General features: G+C 63.4%; 3 protein-coding genes across 3 annotated transcripts; all 3 read right to left on the bottom strand.

The window, feature by feature from the left end:
- Positions 1-1,627: 1,627 nt before the first annotated feature.
- Positions 1,628-8,672, bottom strand: CDC34 (cell division cycle 34, ubiquitin conjugating enzyme). The gene is made up of 5 exons (XM_074565850.1): positions 8,361-8,672; positions 4,734-4,820; positions 4,051-4,148; positions 3,176-3,310; positions 1,628-2,604 (listed from the first exon to the last, which is right to left on the bottom strand). The coding sequence occupies exons 1-5, from the start codon at positions 8,535-8,537 to the stop codon at positions 2,394-2,396; spliced, it is 708 nt and encodes a 235-aa protein (XP_074421951.1). The 5' UTR covers positions 8,538-8,672; the 3' UTR covers positions 1,628-2,393.
- Positions 8,673-9,795: 1,123 nt separating this feature from the next.
- On the bottom strand, positions 9,796-11,806 carry TPGS1 (tubulin polyglutamylase complex subunit 1). The gene is made up of 2 exons (XM_074565971.1): positions 11,469-11,806; positions 9,796-11,307 (listed from the first exon to the last, which is right to left on the bottom strand). The coding sequence occupies exons 1-2, from the start codon at positions 11,798-11,800 to the stop codon at positions 10,776-10,778; spliced, it is 864 nt and encodes a 287-aa protein (XP_074422072.1). The 5' UTR covers positions 11,801-11,806; the 3' UTR covers positions 9,796-10,775.
- A 1,233-nt stretch (positions 11,807-13,039) lies between these two features.
- On the bottom strand, positions 13,040-15,747 carry MADCAM1 (mucosal vascular addressin cell adhesion molecule 1). The gene is made up of 5 exons (XM_074566020.1): positions 15,696-15,747; positions 14,763-15,029; positions 14,320-14,634; positions 13,323-13,988; positions 13,040-13,164 (listed from the first exon to the last, which is right to left on the bottom strand). Exons 1-5 carry the CDS (start codon positions 15,745-15,747, stop codon positions 13,040-13,042), a joined length of 1,425 nt encoding a protein of 474 aa, XP_074422121.1.
- Positions 15,748-20,576: the final 4,829 nt, after the last annotated feature.

Here is a 20,576-nt window from a genome sequence, read left to right as displayed (position 1 = left end):
GGCAGGCGATAACCCGGTGCTCCGGCCCCCGTTACTGGGTGAAGGGGCCTCCATGAGGCACCAGTTCTGTCCCCAGCTCTTCCCCATCACCGGAGCCGTCCCTCGGCTGACCCAGGGACCGGAGGTGCGGGGACGCGGGGCAGGGGAGCAGGAAGAACCGAGACAATGGGGTCCCAGCGTGCTCGCTGCGGGGATCCCCCGGCTCTTGTGAGCTCCCGGATCCTCCTGGAGCGTTTCTGCCCCCGGCACATCCTGCCCGAGCACCCCCTGCCATCCGCCGCACCCCACCTCTGCACTGGAGGGGTTTGGCTGACGCTGCTCCCACGGGGCAGAAATGGGGCAGAGCCCGGCACCCTGTGCCTAAACAGCTGGTCCTGCTCGGGGCCAGCATATCACATCATGTGGCCAGCACTTCTGGGGGCTTTTGGTCACCCAGGCTGGGGCAGAGAGGCTGCCCGGGCCACCCCTGACAGGGGACAGGGAGCAGCAGGGAAGCCACCCCCCCTGAGATCTGCAGGGCCAAGGCTAGGGGGCTCCCGGGCACCCCAGGACAGCTCACAGGGCCACTGGGAGTGTGACCCCATCACCCACAGCAGCATCCTGAGTGCGGCGGGAGGCGACCGGCTGCAAGGAGCCAGCGAAGGCAGGGGGTACACAGACACGGAGATTCATGCCCTGGGACCAGCCAGGGTGGGGGAAGCCACTGGGGGCACATGGAGCAGCCCCCTGGAAAAAGGAAAGGGGGCAGGGGCTGGCTTAGAACCATCAGCCTGGACAACCGCTGCTCCGGCTGGGTGACCTTGGAAGCCATTTTCCAGGCCTGAGCGAAGTGACAATAATCCTATTCACCTTTTGGCCTCATTTCCTAAGGCAACAAAGCACATGGCTCTACGCCTCTGCCACGTGCGATCGCAGGTGCCGCTCAAACCCCCATCCCCTTCGCACACCCCCAGGCAGGGGGAGGTTTGCTCATTAACCCCCTGCCAAGCTTTGCCCAGGGGGGCAGGAGCCGGGGCAGGAACCCCCCGGGGGTGGCAGACAGCCCCAGGCAGAGGGTTTTCCAGGGGCACATCCCCCAGGGGCTGGTGGTGGAGCTGAGCTGCCCAGCCTCGGGGGGGCGAGGCGCCAGTGATGCCGCTGGGTTGGAGCGGGATGGCCGGCAGCTCGCGTGTCCCGGCTAGTCCTGGCCCGTGGGCTCGCGGCGCTCCCAGATCAGAGCAGCCACGAGGGCCCCGGGCACGCATCAGCCACCTGCCCGGGCAGGTCTGCGCCGCACGGCTGGTCCCGGCGGAGCAGGAGGGGAAAAACACCTTCCCCGCCAGTGCCGGAGGGATGCGAGGGCTTGACGGAGCCCACCCCCCTGCCCAGACAGAGACCCACCGCATCAGCCACGGCTCCGGGCAGAGGCAGCGAGAGCTGCACCCTCCCCGGGAAGGGCAGAGATGGTTTCCATGCCAAAGGCAGCTCTGCCGGTTCGGGGAGGGAGGGAAGAGGGTCACGGCGAGCCCCCAGGCCACCCTGCAGCCCCCAGCCCCGGGACAGCAGCCAGCCCACGGCTGACAGGGAACCCCCCCCCTGCAGCCTGGGCTCCGCAGGGCAGAGCCTCACCCACGCACCACACAGCCGCTCCCTTGAAGTACTTTATTAAATAGTTTCCAAAAAAAAAAAAAAAACAAAAAACCCAAAACAAAACAAAAAAAACAAAACAGAAGCAGAAAGACTCAGAACTGCCCCGTCCCTCACAGCTAAGTTAAAAACTACAAACAGCCCATCCCCAGGCCCCACAGTGCCAGGCAGCTCCGGGCACCTCCTGCCTGACATCCCGGCTCTTCCCGACATCCCGGCCATGAACACGGCGCCGGCATCACGGGAAGGGATGGCAGGAGGGTCCCACCGGGGACAGCAGCGCTCACCCCGCAGCCCTCGCTGCTCCGACACCTCCAAGGCTGTAGAAAGCTACACAACGCTCACACACTTCGCCACCCCCCCACCCCCCCGAAAGCCACCACTCACCGGCTCCGCAGCCTCCCCCAGCCGCTCCCCGGCAACACGGGGCTCAACGTGGGGCAGCCCCCACCAGGTTTTGCCGCCACTCCTCACCCAGCCAGAGCCACCAGCTCCCGGGTTTCTGCGGATTCGTGAACGCCCCAACGTGACTTCCCCCTCCCCACCCGCCCCTCACCCAGCGAGTTTATAAAATAGGGTTGGTTTTTTTTTTTGCTTTTTCTACAAAGACAGTGGTGGGATTTCCTTCGCAACAGCAGAACAGTCTCCCTGCGAGGTAGAGAGTTAATTTCGGGGCTGACAGATCCTAAATTCAAACCAGTTTGTCCTAGCTGAGGTAAAATTCCATAGTTTATAGTAAGTAGAAGTTTTGCAATGCCAGAGGGCCATCAAGATTCCTCGTTGCCGGAGTCATCCTCATCACCATAACAGCTTTCTGCTTCCTCTTCCATCTCATCGTCCTCGTAATAGTCATCATAGAAGAGGTCCGAGCCCTCATCTGGGGCCGGAGTCTTGGTCTTCACGCAGTACTCTGCCAGCGTGGTGGGGACCTTCACGCCATCCCGCTCAGCGTCCACCTTCGTGCCCAAGACTTGCTTCCTGGGGGGCGAGAAGTGGGGGGTGAGGACGGAGCTTTGCACAGCACCCCAACGTCACCGCATGCGGCTCAGCCCGGGGAGACACCCGGTGACACGGCCCTTCCCCTCTCACGGGTCGCTCACCCACACAAGAGCGGTGAAAGGGCAGGGGAGGGAGCAAACACGGAGCAAATGTGGCTGCACCCTGACGTGCCCTCGCCCCAAGGGCCTCCTTGCCACGCCGGGGCTGGCCAGTCCGCAGCTCAGGACCTTCCTGTGCCGGTCCCCTGAGACAGCCCCGACAGCAAGGCCGTGCTGGCACCGTGTCTGCTACAAACCCAGATCCTCAGCTCTGGAGCCAAAAAGGGCGAGGGCTGAGAGCAAAGTTGGGCACATAACCCAGCCCAGCTTCTCCCAAAAGCCACACCGGGAGCCAGAATCCTTCCCTCCTACCAGCCTGCAGACGGGACTCAGCAGGGCAGGATGTGCCCTCGAGATCCTGCCATCCCCGGTGTCCTACAGGGTCGCATCTCCCAGTACGTCCTCCCGAGAGTCGCACAGCGCTGCGGGCCCGGCCTCAGCTCGGCACACACCTGATGATGTCGGTGTACTCCCGGTCCTTCCCTTTGCTCTCCTTCCACTTGCGGTACATCACGGAGGCGTCCACGTTGGCCGGAGAAAACGTGTTGGGTTCATTCAGCAGCGAGATCACGCTCAGGAGAATGGTCCTGGCAATCAATAAAAGCGAGCAGGTAAGGGCCGAGGCGGGTCTGGCAGTGCTGCCACGTTCCGTGGGTCAGGAGAGTCTGGTGCTGCCCCACCAGCGAGGTGGATCTTGGCGAAGCTGAGCAGGCCGGGCAGGAGACAGCAGTGCACGGGCTGTCGGGCTCACGCACGTCCCACGCAAGCTCTAACTCTTCCTCAGCAAAGCACCCAGCCCGAGTGGCTTTCAACAGCCTCCAGGCATAGAATCATAGAAGGTGTTGGGTCGGAAGGGACCTCTCAAGGCCATCCCATCCAACCCCCTGCACTGAGCAGGGACAGCTTGAACTAGATCAGGTCGCTCAGAGCCTCATCCAGCCTGGCCTTGAATGTCTCCAGGGATGGGGCCTCCACCCCCTCTCTGGGCAACCTGGGCCAGTGTCTCACCACCCTCCGTGTAAAGAACTTCTTCCTCATGGCTGATCTAACCCTGCCCTGCTCTAGTTTAAACCATTGTCCCTCATCCTGTGGCTCCATGCCCTTGCAAACAGCCCCTCCCCAGCTTTCTTGTAGGCCCCCTTCAGGCACTGGAAGGCTGCTATAAGGTCTCCCCGGAGCCTTCTCTTCTCCAGGCTGAACAACCCCAGCTCTCTCAGTCTTGAGGTTGTTCATCCCCACATCTCCCGCAGGCTTCCGGAGCGGAAGGCAATCCCCACCTCCCCGCTTTCCCATCCCTGCCCACAGCTCGCTCCCGCACAGCCCTTACCGCACATTCTGCGTGGGGTTCCACCGCTCGGACGGCAGCTCCCCGCTCTGCGGGTCGTCCACCGGCGGGTGGAGGATGGAGATGCAGACGTCGCCGGTCTGAAAGCACAAGCGAAACGGGATCCTTAGGAGTTGCTGCCCCGTGCACACTCCAGAAGCAGCTCAGTCCTGTGTCCCAGCGTTTGCTCTTCACTTCTCAACCCCAGCCTGTTCCATCAGCCCCTGGGAAGGTCCCTGCTGCGCTGCCTGCAGCCTTGGATAAATACCCTGCGATGGCCGGCACGGTACAGACGGGGCTCCCCAACCACCTACCGCAGCCCTCCCGCTGCCCGCCCGACACAGCCCGACCCCGCGCACCCCCAGGCAGCCACCCACCCACCCCCTCGCTGGGGCCACACGCGGCGCTCGCTCCGCGTCCACCCTTGGCTTCAGCACGATGTCCCCGCTCGCCCAGCGTGGGAACCTTCAAGCCTGGCTGACCTGGAACCAGCTCCAGGGCTGGAGACAGGCTGCCGTAAGCTCGTTAGCTGCATTTCCAGTGCCAGGCACTAAAGACCAAAGGCACACGGTTGCCAATGCCATGCTTGTGACAAAGGCTGGCATTTTCATCCCGTGTCGTCGCGACAGACGGACACGTGCTCGCCTGCCTCACCAAGACACCCCACGCTGCCCCAGGCGACCTACCTCGTAGATGTTGGGGTGCCACATTTTGGTTAAGAACCTAAAGGCAGGAGGAGAATAGGGGTAGTCGATGGGAAACCGGAGACGAGCCTGCAAGGAAACAATAAGGAGAAGTCAGCATCAGCTCGTGAGAAGGAAGGGAAGGAAACCACCGGTCTCCCGACACCAGCAGGGAAAAGGAACCTCTGCCAAGTCCAGCTGTGCTCCCGCCGAGGCAGAGCCCCCACCAGCAGGACGCTGGCAGCACAGCCACCCTGCCACTGCGGCAGCTCCTTCACCACCATCCTGCCCCATAACTGGGGCCCACCCGTGCCATCTCGGTGCTCTCCGACACGGAGGGAGGCAGCAGGAGCTGGCGGTGTCGGTCCAGCACGTGCCTCACACGCTCATTGCCCACTCCCATGGCACAGGGTGATGACATCAAGAAGAGCGTGGCCAGCAGGTGGAGGGAGGTCATCCTCCCCCTCTGCTCTGCCCTGGGGAGGCCCCAGCTGGAGCGCTGGGTCCAGATCTGGGCTCCCCGGTTCCAGAAGGACAGGGAACTGCTGGAGAGGGGACAGCAAAGGGCTGCCAAGATGCTGAGGGCACTGGAACACCTCTCTGAGGAGGAAAGGCTGAGGGATTTGGGGCTTTTTAGTCTTAGATCTTTAGATCTTATCAACGCTGATAAATACTGAAAGGGGGGGTGTCAGGAGGATGGGGCCAGGCTCTTCTCAGTGGTGCCCGGGGACAGGACAAGGGGTAACGGGCACAAACTTGCCCATGGGAAGTTCCATCTCAAGACGAGGAGGAACTTCTTTGCTGTGAGGGTGGCAGAGCCCTGGCACAGGCTGCCCAGAGAGGTGGGGGAGTCTCCGTCTCTGGAGACATCCCAACCCCGCCTGGACGCGTTCCTGTGCCACCTGCTGTGGGTGACCCTGCTGTGGCCGGGGGCTGGAGGAGATGGTCTCCAGAGGTCCCTTCCAACCCCAACATTCTGTGATTGTGTGACACCGAGGACTGGCTGCTCTGGGATGGGGGCCTGGGGGCTGCAGGGTGGCATGCAGGGCTGGGGGCCACTCGCCCGAATAAACCGAGCAGCACTTGGGCACTTGGAGCCAGACTGTGAGTCTGGCATCATCCCTGGTCCAGCTGCCGGGGACACGCCGTGGCCGCGCCACCAGAGGAAAGGCTGTTTACCCTTCAGAGCTCAGGGGGAAGGAAGCATCGGGTGCTCGGTGCTCCGATTAACACACCGAATCTCTAAAAATAGCCCGTCAACACTGAGGGGGGGAAAAAAAAAAAAAAAAGAGACCAAGTCAAAACTGGCCGCAGCGCGTAGCTCAGGGGCTAAAAATAAAAGCACATGAAGATCACGCCGCAGTCTCCAGCGCCAGCGGAGACGACTGTCCCACCGCTGGCGTTCCTGCGGGCACGGGCCGCAAAAAAACAAGGGATTGAGGCAGGCCAAAGAGCCGGGCCCGCTGTCGGCCCCCGAGGGCGAAGGCTGGGGCGGCACAGAGACGCACAGCAACACCCTCATCCTCCCAGAGAGCGGCTGTCCCAGCCCACCGGCGCCAGGCACCCCAGGAGGACGGGGGCAGATTCTCCCCCCCCTCCACACAACCCACGGTGACTGTTCCAGTTTTTGGGTGTTTCCAGGCTCTGGAAGGAAACTTCCAGATGGAGATTCAGCTCCCAAAAAAAGCAAAGGGCCAGAAGGCAATAAACGAACAAAACGCTGAGGATTTAAAACACACAACAAATCCCTGAACACTTTTGCTCCCTCAGTTCACGTACACGAGAATTTAGGCATTGGATCCATGAAGCCAATGACCCAACCGACGACCCCGACTTCGACCCAGGATCACTCTTCACCCATGGAACGAGCCCGGCACGGGCCCCGTTCAGGAGGGCAACTGCAAGCGTGGCTTCGGATGCTTCTGGAATTACAGCCCCGACAATAGGCAACGCTGCCAAACCCAGCCGTCAGCGAACAGCCGTTAAAAGATTAGCGTAGAAGGCAGAGAGACATCTGTCCTCCTCCCCAGCGCCCAACCCCGGCTCCATCCTGGGTTCTGCTCCCCGAACCCCGCCAGGATCCGTGCCCGGCACACGCTGATCTTACGGTGAGCCCAAGGAGCCCCCGATCGCAGCAGGGCCATCCCTACACACGTTACCGTCTTGCCTTCCAGGCTGTCCCTTTGTCTGACCGCTCTGCGGCACGGGACAAGGGGTGGAAAGAAGGAAAAGCATGGCGGCGGCTGGGGATGGACGCGTTTTGTGTCTGCGTGGAGCTTCGGGGCAGCCCAGGGTAGAGCACACGCACACAGCAACACGCAGCCCTGCGCTGGGCTCCGGCCAAACAGCTGAACTCCACAGAATAATCCCCTTTGTTGTACCCGAGGGAATCAGAACAAAACCAGCCAGAGGCGAAACGATGCCAAAGGGGGCTCGGAAAGCAGTCCTGCTTTGCCGCACAGGAACAGGGGGATGTTACCATGAGCTGGAAGAGGACTCGGCCCCTTCGCTCTCCTCTTACACAGAAAGTCTCACCTACTGCCACCAAACATCGCTGACACCGGGAGCTCTCAGGCACAAAACAGTGGCATGAGCTGGTGAGAGGGTGAGAGTTCAAAGAGCCTCCTGCCGAGGGCCGAAAGAGGCTACAGAAAAAGACGCAATTCCAGTGAAGAGATAAAACCTGCCTCGGAAGCATCAGGCTTGCTGCCGCCGCCCCACCACGGGAAAAACAAGCCTCCCAGGTTGTCGGGCACAGCTGACCCTCGGGGTGACTCACCCCGGGGCGCATCCCCACCCTGCCAGCGACAGGATGAAGCCAGAGAGCTCACAGTGGAGGAGGGAGGAAGAGAAAAGAGGAAGAAAACAGCTAGGCAGGTTGCACAACACCTGGGAAGAGCGCATACACATCCTCCGGATAGGGACTGCACAGGCCGGCCGCGCACGTCTTCTCCCCAGCTCAAACCCCAAACAAACCCGCGACACCCGCTCCCCACCCAGCTCGGCCTGAGCCGGGAGAGTCCTTTGTCTCTTCCCTCTGGTTCTGTGGCGATGCCTCCGACCCAATCCAGGAGAGGGGGAAGAGAAGCAGCCCCGAGCTCTGGCACCCACAGACCGGGAGAAGGAGGCAGAGCCCCTTGGGGGGGCCAAATCCCCCTTCCAGCACAGGGAATCCTTACCCAGTTTGGCAGCAGGCGGGCTCGCCCCCTCACCCTGGCAGCAGCCCAGGGCCCCCCAACTCCCGAACCCCAACGCCCCATGGTGCCCAGCCACAGACCCGCCTCTCAGCACCTCTCAAGCCCGGGAGCACCCTGTCACGCTGCCCCGGCGCCCACCTCAACCGGACACTCGCGACCCCCTCCCTCTCGCCCCACAGCCCCCTCCCAGCGTCCCCCTACTCTCCCTCCCTTCCAAAACCCCTTCCCAAGCCACCCTCCCCCCAGCGCATCCCCCAACACCCCACACGAGGCCTTCACCCCCGTTAAGCCCCGTCTCCCACCCCACACCTCACCACCCAGACCCCCCGACCCACTGCCCCCCCCTCCCCCCCCCCCGCCACCAGAGCTCCGCCTCCTCCAGACCTCGGTCCTCTCGACCCCGCACGCCCCCCTGCCGCCCCCAACCCCTCACCTTGAAGTACCCGCCCTCATAGTAGGTGTTCGGGGGGCCAAAGATGGCCACCTCCCAGTTGTAGAGGTCCCCCTCGTCCACCAGGTTGACCCGGAACCCTTCCACGGGCTCCTCCTGCAGCCCTTTCAGCTCCAGCAGCAGTGCCTTCTGCGAGCTGGGCACGAGGGGCCGCGCCATGCCGAGGAGCGGGGTAGGCCGCGAGCGGAGCCGGGGACTGGCGTAGTCGCAGCGGCGGGGCGGGGGCGGCGGAGCCGGCGCTGCTGCTACGAAGCTGCTGCGAGCGCAGCCGCGCGCGGCACGCCGGGAGGTGTAGTCCGCCCGCGAGGGGCGGGGCCATCTCAGGCTCCTCCCCTCAGTCGATGTCGGCCTATCAGAGCGCACCGCCGGCCTGCGGGGGGGTGGGGCAGGGAGAGGGCTCCTCCTCCCGGGCGCGATCGGCCTATCAGAGCGTACTTACGGCGTGAGGGGGCGGGGGCAGGGAGAGTGCTCCTCCCCCTGGGTGCTAACGGCCTATCAGAGCGCAATCCCGGTGTGAGTGGGCGGGGCAAGATGAGGGCTCCCCTCCTCGGGCGCTGTTGACCTATCAGAGCGCACCGGCGGCTCGCGGAGGGGCGGTGCAAAGGGAGGGATCCTCCCCCCAGGCGCTGTCAGCCTATCAGAGCGCAGCACCGGACCGGGGGGGCGGGGCTCCTTCCCGGCAGCCCCCGCGGTGCGGCGGGTGCCCGGTGCCTCAGGCCGCAATGGTGGTGGCCCAGTCCGGCCGCGTCTCGCTGCTGCCGCCCCCTCGCGGCCGGTTCTCCTGCCCGGCTGGGGCCGCCTCAGAGACCGCCGCTGCCCCCCGGGCTCCTGCCAGGCCCCGGGACACCCTCAGCACCGCGACCGACGCCGAATCCCGCTCCGGGGCTCGGATGCGGCCGCGCCGCTTCGAAGCAGCGTTTGGCATCTGTGAAGCGTTTTACGCCTGCCCAGGTCAGCCGGGAGGGAGCGCCCAGCAGCCGCTGCGCCCGTATAAGGCCGCACGGGGGTTCGCAGGCCTGAAGGGGAAGCCGGGGCAGGGCCCGGCGGGGCAGGTCTCCGGCGTCGCGGGTTCCCACCTCCCCACCTGTCACATCCCGTCACCTGCACTTTGTTTAGCAGCCACCGCCTGCGGCCTCGCCCTCCCACCCCCAGGCACCAAAACATCCGCTCAGCAAAACACAACAAACATCCCCAAGCACGAATGGCATCTCCCGGCTCCTCTTATTATTTTTTGTTTGTTTGTTAGTAACTCCCAAGGGCTCCGCATTCCCCTGCCTCCGGCCGGGCAGGCTCCTACAGGCTGCTGTGGGCTGCCCACGTCGGCCCCCGGAGAGAGAAACTGCCCCAAGGATCCAAGTGCGGCTGCGGTTCATCCCGGCACAAAGTGCTGCCAGGCAGTAAAGAAATTGGACACTAAAAAATAATAAAAAGCTTTAATGTCTCACAGTAAACCAATAATTGCGCAGTATAAATAATTAAAACCGACAAGTTCAAATAAATAACACACGGTTCAACATGCAGCTCTGTTCAAAAGCCAAGGATGACCTCAGGGAAGGGGGCTTGTCTCGTCTTGATCCAGTGCTCCGCGTCCCAAATCGCTCTCGAATCCGTAGTGCCCTGCAGCTTCGCCTGAGAAGTCATCGCTCAGGAACGAGCTTTGATGTTCAGAGCCCGGCCGGCAGCGGGCAGAGGCGGTTGGGTAAGCGCCGAGCGAGGGGGCAGCAGGGACAGCTCATCGCCCCACAGCTCGGCTGCCGGCAGAGGCAGAACCCCTCTGGCTCCCAGCCCTTCCCGGGGAGGTTTCCTTTCCAGCCAGCCGTTTCTCATCTGCTGTGCGTTTAAAACATTTTGCTGAATAAAATGATGCTTTACTGAATCCTGACAGCCGGGGGTAGGTAAGCATCGCCCCCCACTTCACAGGTAGGTGTGAAACAAACCCAAAAACAGAAACAAAGTGCCCCGCTGAAACTGCATGACATGACATTGCCCCGGGGCTAGGACGCAACTGCAGGATATCTGGAGGTCCAGCCCCACATTTACTTCATTCTGGCTCATTTGTAATGACTAATGCTGCCCTACAGCTTACCGGCCTCCTTGCAAGTCCCACATTAATGCCTAAAAAAGATTTACTAACGAACAGCAGCCGGATCGCAGGAGCCGCAGCTGGGAGCAGCACAGCAGGGAGGGAGGGATCCAGCACTGGAGGGGCCGGGCACCCATCGGCTCGATCCAGGGCGGGAGCGTGGCAATGGGGAATCTCATCAGGCAGTGCCCGGCCGCCCCCGCGCCCGCCATCCAGCTCAGCGCTGGGCCCGGCGCCGCTTCACGGGAGCGGCTCCGTGCGGAGCTGCCGCGGAGGCCAGAGCAGGCGCAGTCCGCGTTGCTCCCGCCCAGGCCTTACTCCACGGGCTTCACTTTTGCGACGAACAAGGCGGTGGCTTTCTTCAGGAACTCCTCCCGGCTCATGGAGCTGCCGAGCTTCCTCTCCTGCAGCGCCCGGTCCATGGCCAGGGCCAGGCCGTCCGGCCCCAGCCTGGAGCCGGCCTCCAGGTAGCGGCCGGGCAGAGCAACGTGGCCGATGCCCAGGGCATCCTCCAGCGCCCGCAGCACGGCCTGGCACACCCGCCCGTCAGCGGTGCCCGAGCCGCCATCTAGGACGCCGAAGAGCGCGTCCGCCTTGGCGGCAAACTCCAGCAGCACGAAGCAGGTGAGGACGCCGTAGCGGAAGACGTCGAAGGGCACGGCTTCGTGGTCGCGGCAGCGCACGCGGCCCAGCAGCGCGGCCGCCGCCTCCGCCGGCGCTCCCCCGTGCTGGCAGATGCGCCGCAGCAGCTCACTGTACAGCCGCCCGTCCACGCCCGCCTTCCGCCGCCGCCCGCCGGCCCCCAGCACCTCGTAGGCCGCGCCGGCGTTGCTGTCGAAGGCCGTCCTGTCGCGACACGGCACACAGACAGAGGCGCGGCCTCCCACCGCCAGCCCCCCCCCGCCCCGCACTACAGCTCCCGGCGTGCCCCGGGCGCTGCCCGCGCCCCGGGAAGGCCGCCGCCGCCGCGGGGCACGCCGGGAGCTGTAGTCCGCCGCCGCCCGCACCTGTAAGAGTGGTGAGCCAGGCGCACGTACCACAGCGCCCGAGCCAGGCGCTGCGGCGGCCCCGGTAGCTCGGCGGCGGCCTCCCCCGCCGCGCCGGGGCTGCCCGGCACCAGCCGCTCGAAGTAGTCGGCCAGGAAGGAGACGGGCTCCTCGGGCCGCGCCTCCAGCACCTTCAGCAACGCTTCCCGCACCATGGCGGTGACGCCGGCCCGCAGCAGGAACTCCGCCTCGCTCCCCAGCTCGCCGGCCGCCGCCTGGCCCGGCTCCGCCGGCCCGCTGCCCGCCGCCGGGGCCGGAGCGGGGGCCGCCCGCCGCTTCTCGTACGCCGCCATCTTGGCTGCGGGCGGCGAAGGCCGCTTCCGGCCATCTTGTACCGCCCTTCGGCCGGGGACGGAACTTCCCGAGCCGCCATCTTGCAGACTGGCAGCCAATCGGCGGGGTAGCGCACCGCCCCCTGGGGCGTCGCCATTGGGCGAGGCCGCGGGCCGCCATCTTGCGTGTGGGCAAGGGAGCCGCCCTGGCGGCTGGAACGCGGCGGCCGCCATGCCTACTCCGGGCAGGTGCCCCGCCCTTGGCGACCGGCCGTCGCTTCGGACGCTGCCCGGGGACCCGCCCCGCGCCCGGGGCCTCCCGCGGGGCCGGGGCCGAAGCCGGTGAGGGGTGAGGGGCCGCAAAGCCCGGTGCCGGTGTGGGTTGAGGGCCCGGTGAGGGGCTGCAGGGCCGGTGAGGGCCCGGTGCTTGTGAGGGCCTGGTGACAGTGAGGGGCTGCAGGGCCGGTGAGGGCCCGGTGCTTGTGAAGGCCTGGTGACAGTGAGGGGCTGCAGGGCCGGTGTCGATGAGGGTTGAAGGCCTGGTGAGTAGCCATGGGGCCACCCCAGCCTGGCAAAAAGCCACTGACACATGGTTCCAACAAAAACACTTTATTGGAGCACCCCACGCCACGGGCCGAGGCCCCGCTCCCCTCCGCCCATGCCCGGGGGATGTGCACACCCTCCTCTGTCGTGACAGACAATCGGCCATCGCTCTCCCACCCACCCCCGTCGGTGCCAGAAGCCCCTACAGCCGTCCCCCCCTCAGTAGCGGCCCAACATGATCCGGCCCCGCGACTGTCCCTGTCCCCCTGCCACCGCGGACATCTCTGCTCGTCTCCCTTCCAGCCTCCCCTTCTCAGGGTGTCCCGAGGGCAGCCCCAGGCTCCCCTCTCCCGCGGCACTCGCACCCAGGAGCCAAGCAGTTCCCGGTGCTTGGAGGTCCCCAGGGCAGCACGGCCCCTCACAAGCCCCCCGGCATCCCGGGCAGCAGCAGCCTCAGGCATGGATGAAGCTTTCAAAAGCAGTGTCAGCTTGCAGGTCTCTGGGTCCTGGAGTGCTTGTCCTGGGACGGGGGCTGCTCTTCTCTCAGGTGTCACAGCAGCGTCCCACACCCCACCAGCTCCACCGGCCCCTGCTGCCATCAGGGCAGCCGGGCTTCAGCGGCTGCTCGTCGTCCTGGGGCCAGGCGAGGCCGGCAGCAGAAAGGGCGACAGCAGCGGGGTCCAGAGGGCTGTGGGCATCTGTTGGCAGCTCCTGCTCCTAGGACAGCTCGTACTGAGATCTGAATCGTTTCCACAGGCGATGAGACATGACGCCGGTCAGGATCAGCCCCAACAGTGAGAACGTCGTCCCCGCAGCGATGGCAGGGCCCGTGCTGACCGTATCTGCAGAGACACCAGAAGGATGTGTAATCGCAAACAGACTCTGCCCACGCCAGCAAATACCGAGGGGTGAGCACCAAACGCGGCATTGACATAAATCGCTGCAGCCCAAGCCCAAGCGATGGGGGGTACAGGAGAGGGGGCTGCAGACCACCACTCACCGTCTGAGACCGTCAGCTGCAGACTGACCACCTGGGAGCGGTGGCCGAGGAGGATGCACTGATAGTGGCCCTGGTGCTGCGCCTCGGCATGGTCCAGCCGCAGCGTGGAGCTGCTGCCCGCCACCTCCTCCCGGTACTGCGAGAGGGCCACGGGGGTCTGCAGCCAGCGGACGGTGGCGTTCCCTGTGCACCGGGCATGGCACTCGATGCGCAGGGCCCTGCCCCGCGTCCCGTTGGGAGGCAGCGACCAAATCTGCAGGCTGCAGACGGGCACTGTCCCCACGGACAGCCCTGTCCCCTTCTCCGCCGGGGCAGAGCTGTCTGCAGCTGTCCCCTGAGCCTCAGTTGTGGGGCTCACAGTGCCGGAGCTGGGGAGCATGGTGGTGGCCAGATGTGCCGTGGGACTGCCTGTGACGAGGTCCCGGGGAGCAGGGCGCTCTGTGGAGGGGCGTTCGGTGGCAGCAGCCAGCTCTAGGATGGTCTCAGCACTGGGCTCCTGCGCCGTGGTGGTCAGGGCTGTGCTGGGGTCATGTGTGGGAACACTTGGCTCTGGGGGCAGTGCTGTGGTGGTCACAGGCCTGGCTGTCCTGGGGCTCTCTGTTGTAGCCACCGCTGTCCAGGGGCTCCCTGTGGAGGTGGCCGTGGCCACCGGCTGCTCCGTCAGAGCTGCAAACACAGCAGGTCACAGGTGGTCTCGTCACGGCTAGGATCCAGGATGGGGCCTCTCTGGCATGCGTTATCCCCATGGGGTGACAGCCCCCAATGGCCTCCTCCTCCTCCACCCCAGAAACATGCCGGCCCCGGGCAGGGAGCAGGAGCAGCACAGCGGCAGGGACGGGGACAGGGATGGGGACGGGAGATTGGCAGAGCGGCGCAGAAATGGGGGTTGCTCCTGTTCCAGCAAAGCTATTTCAAGCAGCACAGGGCAGTGGGGGCCGGTTCTGGCGGATGGGGCAGTGTGTGGTCCCGGGACCCCAGCTCCCACCCTGGCACTCACCCCTAGCGCTTGCCGCCACAGATGCCACCCGGGTGAAGGTCTCCTGCCCGATGCTCAGCGTCACCTCGCACCTGAACTCCACCCCTTCTACCACATCCTTCCCAGCCACTGGCAGCGTGGACACGATGTCAGACAGCTCCTCGTCGGTCTCCACGATGTTGAAATCCACCCCATCCAGTGCCTGGTCCCCCCGGTACCAGGTGAGCACCAGCCCTCTGCACGGGTAGACCTGCTGGGCCGAGCAGCGCAGGCTGGTGGGCTGCCCTGGCTCCAGGGCGGGGGGGTCTGCGTCCAGCTGCAGCGTATCCGGGAGGGCTGAGGGGGGGGAATTGCAGCATCAAACACTGATTTTTGGCATCTCTGCCCAGGAGGGAGTGGGCTGCCCCCAGGGGAGGCAGGACTTTGCCGGGGAGGTGGTGAGGCACGGGCTGGGGGATGCTTACCGTAGACATTCAAGTAGGCAGTTTGCTGGTAGTGCTTCCCGTGGCAGGTTCCCTGGCAGACCTTGGTGCCCTCCATGGCGACCACGGCGCTGCTGACGTGCAGGATGCTGTGGGTGGGGAAGGAGGTGATGCTCCCCAGGTTGGTGTCCAGCCCCTTCCACTGCACTGTGCCCCCCACGCAGTCCAGGGAGCAGTTCAGCTGCGTCGAGCCCCCGTACCGCACCACCGGCTGCTGCGGCATCACCACCAGCTTGTTAGTGGGTCGCCCTGGGTGGAGGAAGGAGGAAAAACGTGGGGTTTAGGAACGGGGACAATCACCAGAACCCAGTTGTTTACAAGGCAAACAGGGTGCTGGTTCCCCGCTTTGCTGAGAAGCGCACAGTCACGCTCAGGCACCGCAGAAGCTCCATCCCCATCACTATGGCAGGGGGGGCACTGCTCGTTAGCGACTGCTCGTTAGGGATGGCCGAGGAAGGCCCCCGCCATGCCCTTATACTGGGACAGCCGCTCGTCGAAACCAGGCGTTGGGAGCACCACGGAGCCAACGCGCCTGTGGCGACTGCCAGCCCGCGTCTGCCCCATCGCAGGCTTTGCTGCTTGATCCATCTCCATTTATCACTGAGATTTTCCAGCCATTTCATGGGGAAATGAGCCCAAATGCCCCTTCCCCCCAGTTCTCATCCTTCACCAGCACCGCTGCTCTTCTGGCAGCGGGAGAGCCGATCCCGGAGAGGCACGCGCTCCGCGGCTCTGAGCACTGGGCTGCGGCACCAGGACGAGGAACGCTGTAAATGTGGCACACGTGGGACGTGACAGCCGCCGGGGAGATCCTGGGGCTGCGTTGGCCCGTGGTGCCATACGGAGAAGCAGAGAGAGCAGCGGGCAGCGCTGGGGTAAGGGATCGGGACGGCTCTTGGCCGCCGCAGCACTCACCGCTGCAGCCCCACAGCAAGCCGAGGAGGAGGATGAGAGGAGCCGGCTCCATCGCCCGCAGAGCCAGCAGCGGGGCAGGGCAGCAGCAAGGGCTGGTTTTCCTTCCTTTCCTCCTTCCAGGGAGCGAACGCCGCCGGCCGGGGCTGTCTCCTTCTGTCCGCCAGCCCCGTCCTCAGCCCTTCTTAAGCTCTGCAGGAACCGCCCCCGTGAGCACCGGCCCCGGGGCCTCTGCAAATTTCCAGCCCGAGGGGTATTTCCAGAGGGAGGTTTCTGATTTTCTTCCAAGTTCAGCTTTTGCACAACAGCCATCTCCGCACCTGAGGGCTGTGCTGGGAGCCCCAGGAGGGCCCTTGGCCTCAAGGGTCCTTGCGTGGCTGCAGGGTCCCCCGTCACCCCCACCGGGCAGCCCTGCGCCGGCTCCTGCTCCCCGAGACATGGCCGAGATCCCGGTTCTCCCTGGGCTCTGCTGTTCCCCCTGGAAAACCAGCCCTTTTCATACCTCAAGCACCCACCGCTGGAATGAACCGCCGTGGGGCTGGCTGGGGACGTGTTTCTCTGGGAGGGACGGTCTCGGCATGAGGGCACATGGGAGGAACCTGTCCCCGAGCCCTGTCTGCCCCGAAACGGGGGGTTTGGAAAGGTGCATCCCCCAGGCTGGAGGTGTCCCTGCCAGGCTTGGGTGCTGCTCAGCAGGGCCGCAAACAGCATTTATTCCCAGGACAGGGAGTTTTTGGGGTGTAAAGGTTGGGTTTATAGTATAGCTGGAGAAAGCATTGCCACGTGGAAGACGTTGATTACACCACGTTTTCTAGCCCCAAGGCCCTGGCACAGCCTCAGCGCCTGTCCTCTGTCTCATGGCATGTCTGGCATCTCTTCCTCTCTCCTACCCAGCTCTCTGTGAGGAGATGGACCTGGTTCTGCCCCATCCCATCCCGCCGGGCTGCAGCCGAGGCCAGGGAAGGCACCGAAGGGCCGAGGGATGGGATGTGCCCAGCCCCTGCACCTCCTGTCGCAGAAGGTGGAAAGACGGCACAGGACCTGGCTGTTTCCCATCCGGGAACTCTCCGGAGATGCAGCTCCGAGGACTGGGCGCGTCGCGCATCCTTTCGGGAGACCGAGTGATTAATCCTCTGATGGTCCAAGAGGCCTCCGCGCAAGGGAAGTGCTCTGTAAACAGCCGCCATCGAATATGCACATTCGCTCAAAGCCGGGTGATTAATGGCTCTGGGGTTTTTGTTCCTTCCATCCTGTGTTAACAGAGCCACTTCCCGGAGTTCCCAGCAGCCGCCGGAGCCCCCAGCCCAGCCCTGGCGGGGGACAAGCCGTGGCTCTTCCCAGTAGCAAGCCCGGGACACCCGAGGACATGCGCGGTGTCAGCGTTTCACCTCTTGCTCCCACAGCCCAGATCTGCGGTGGTAGGTCATCGCACGAGGCCTCGCCGGTCTCTCCGTGGGTGACGGGCGAGCGAATGCCCGGGAGGGACCGGTGGGGGCTGCAGACCCACAGCAGAGAGCACTCGGATAAAGCACCAAGCAATGAGTTACTTCACTGGGGGAAGGATTGCTTCCTAATGTCACCAAGTGAGAGTTTAAAGAAGGGAAATAACGTCCTCACAGGCCACTCTCGCTGCTACAGGATTTTGGGGCAGGAGGGGCAAAACAGACAGTAAAAAAATAGGTTATCCAAGCCCTGGAAGCCAGCCTTGCCCGGGGCCTGGTGCAGCTTTCAGCTGGGGCTCCTGCAACGATGGACAAACACCAGCAGGTCCTGGGGGGATCAGCCCTGGCCTTTCGGTGCCAGGTCCGTGCCCCGTGCCGGGGGCTGTGGAGTCGCACAGTCTCTATCCACGAGCCAGGGACAAAGTGGCCGTGGCCACCGGGGACCAGACTCTGGCGTTCCTGCGAGAGGCATCTCCCCACCAGCTCTCAGCATCGCACCCCGAGCCCCCGGCTGCCCCTCAAAATGATGAAATTTCTCAAAATGAGAAAAGAAAAACTCCATAAATTAGCATCCAAACCAGAGTTAAGCACTTACGAAGCAGTCCGTCCTTTTAAAAAGAAGCTTTCCCGGACCCATCATCGGGAGAGTAATAGCTACCAGAAAGTCCAGAGCCTTGTGATGCACTTTCTCCGGTTCGGGGCTTGCACCGCACTTGAGGCCACGAGCACCCAGGAGCTGCCGCGGCCTCCGCTGCACGGGCGGATGGGCAACACGGATCACAGAGGAAATCGGAGTTTTCTGATACACCTTCTGATACACCTGATACATCCTGATACACCTCCCGCTCCAGGAGGGTCAGCTCTAACGGCGAGGTTACGGAGGCAGGGAGGGGTCAGGGGACCCGTCTGAGCCTCCCGCAGCTTTGTCCCTGAGCTGCCCCCCCGGAGTGACCCACTGCAGCTCCAGAGCCTGCTCGAAGCCTCTCCTTTAACAGACTCGAGGATCTTCCCTCCCATCCCTTGTGGCCAAGAAGGCCAATGGCATCCTGGGGGGCATCAAGAAGGGGGTGGCCAGCAGGTGGAGGGAGGTCATCCTCCCCCTCTGCTCTGCCCTGGGGAGGCCCCCTCTGGAGCGCTGGGTCCAGTTCTGGGCTCCCCGGTTCCAGAAGGACAGGGAACTGCTGGAGAGGGGACAGCAAAGGGCTGCCAAGATGCTGAGGGCACTGGAACACCTCTCTGAGGAGGAAAGGCTGAGGGATTTGGGGCTTTTTAGTCTTAGATCTTTAGACCTTATCAACGCTGATAAATACTGAAAGGGGGGGTGTCAGGAGGATGGGGCCAGGCTCTTCTCAGTGGTGCCCGGGGACAGGACAAGGGGTAACGGGCACAAACTTGCCCATGGGAAGTTCCATCTCAAGACGAGGAAGAACTTCTTTGCTGTGAGGGTGGCAGAGCCCTGGCACAGGCTGCCCAGAGAGGTGGGGGAGTCTCCGTCTCTGGAGACATTCCAACCCCGCCTGGACGCGTTCCTGTGACCCTGCTGTGGGTGACCCTGCTGTGGCCGGGGGTTGGAGGAGATGATCTCCAGAGGTCCCTTCCAACCCCGACCATTCTGTGATTCTGTGATCCCAGAGTTGCACCCAGGCAGCTCCCTCTGTCCCCAACACGGCAGAGAGATCAGCAGATCGCAGACACAGGGCGGAAAGGGCGAGCTTAGGCACTGGGACAGTTTTCCACCCGACAGGAAAGCTTTCGGGTCAGAGGGAGGGGAACGATGGTTTTCAAGAAACAGAAGCCTGAAGACCTTTCCTGGAAGCCGGTCGTGCTTCCTCCTGAGGGGCAGGAGCAGGGGGCTCTCGCCGGGCAATGCTGGCAGGAAACAAAGCAGAGACACGCGGTGGGGCGACGAGCGCTGGCCCCAGCACAGGATGCCCCCACACGCCGGCAGCGACGCCGGAGCCCCTCGGGCCGGGGTGTAGCCCCCAGCTGTCATCGCCTGCGCTTGCAACCGCCCAACATCTGAAATGACAGGGCCGGAGTAGAGGTTAATGAGGATGGCTGGAACAAGATGAAGGCCGCCTGCACGGTGCAAAACACGGGAATCCCACTCCTGGGAGGCTCATCCCGCAGACCGGCTCTGTCCCAGTGCGGTCACAGCGTCCCCATGTGCCCGAGAGACCAACCCCATCGCGGAGGGGACGGACACCACCACACTGCATCAAAATACCCTCCCTTGTTTCTCCAGTGAGGCAAAGTGAGACGAGCTGAGGGTTCTTTCTCAAAAAATGAAAAAAACTCACAAAAACCAACACCCCTAAGCTCAAGTCCAGGGGAAATAAATACTGTGTAATAGACGGGTTGTGTTTCCAGCTCCTTACAGGATATCGGCCATCAAACACCAGATCCCATCCAAGAGCTGACTTGGATGTGTTTATACGTCTTGTGATTATATTGTTCACTCAGTACCGTCTTCAAACACCCAGCGAAGTGCTTAAATGAGTAAGATAAGATCTAAATTAAGCCTGGCTGGAAATGAAGACAATAGAGTCTGCGATGCTGAAACCAGCCCCGGGAGGAGGCTGCCGTGGGGCAGGCAGGAGGTGGGGACCGGGCTGGGGGGTGACAGCCCCCTCCCAGTTCACACTAACCCGGTGCGCTGCCCCGCCACACGCAGCAGCGAGGGACCACTCGCTCCTCCACAGCGTTTCGCTGCTCCCTACTTGGCCGTTGATACTGTTAATTGTTGCCCTGCACAAACTGCCCCAAAACAGCCTCTTCACCCCCAAGCACTAGGCCCTGCCAGGAGCCGCGGGGTCAGGGCTCAAAACCTTTTATGCCCCAGCACCAGTTCATCACAGAATCACAGAATGTCGGGGTTGGCAGGGACCTCTGGAGACCATCTCCTCCAACCCCCGGCCACAGCAGGGTCACAGGAACGCGTCCAGGCGGGGTTGGGATGTCTCCAGAGACGGAGACTCCCCCACCTCTCTGGGCAGCCTGTGCCAGGGCTCTGCCACCCTCCCAGCAAAGAAGTTCCTCCTCGTCTTGAGATGGAACTTCCCATGGGCAAGTTTGTGCCCGTTACCCCTTGTCCTGTCCCCGGGCACCACTGAGAAGAGCCTGGCCCCATCCTCCTGACACCCCCCCTTTCAGTATTTATCAGCGTTGATAAGATCCCCCTCAGGCGTCTTTTTTCCAGCCTGAAGAGCCCCAAATCCCTCAGCCTTTCCTCATCAGAGAGGTGTTCCAGTGCCCTCAGCATCTTGGCAGCCCTTAAAGAAGTTCAAGCTGTTGAGGTCCTGCTATTTTAGTACTCCGGTGGAAACCTGGATAGCTATTTCAGGATCGAGGGGGAAAGCGCCAAGCACTTTGTGCTCTACAATACTCTCGTTTTAAGGAATTGGTAGAAATAACTCGCCAACTTGTGCCCGTTCGAGACAGG

This window comes from Larus michahellis, chromosome 23 (assembly GCF_964199755.1).
Source record: "Larus michahellis chromosome 23, bLarMic1.1, whole genome shotgun sequence".
Taxonomy (NCBI): domain Eukaryota; kingdom Metazoa; phylum Chordata; class Aves; order Charadriiformes; family Laridae; genus Larus; species Larus michahellis.
Note: the sequence above shows the minus strand (reverse complement) of the source record. Positions and strands in the feature narration are given on the sequence as shown.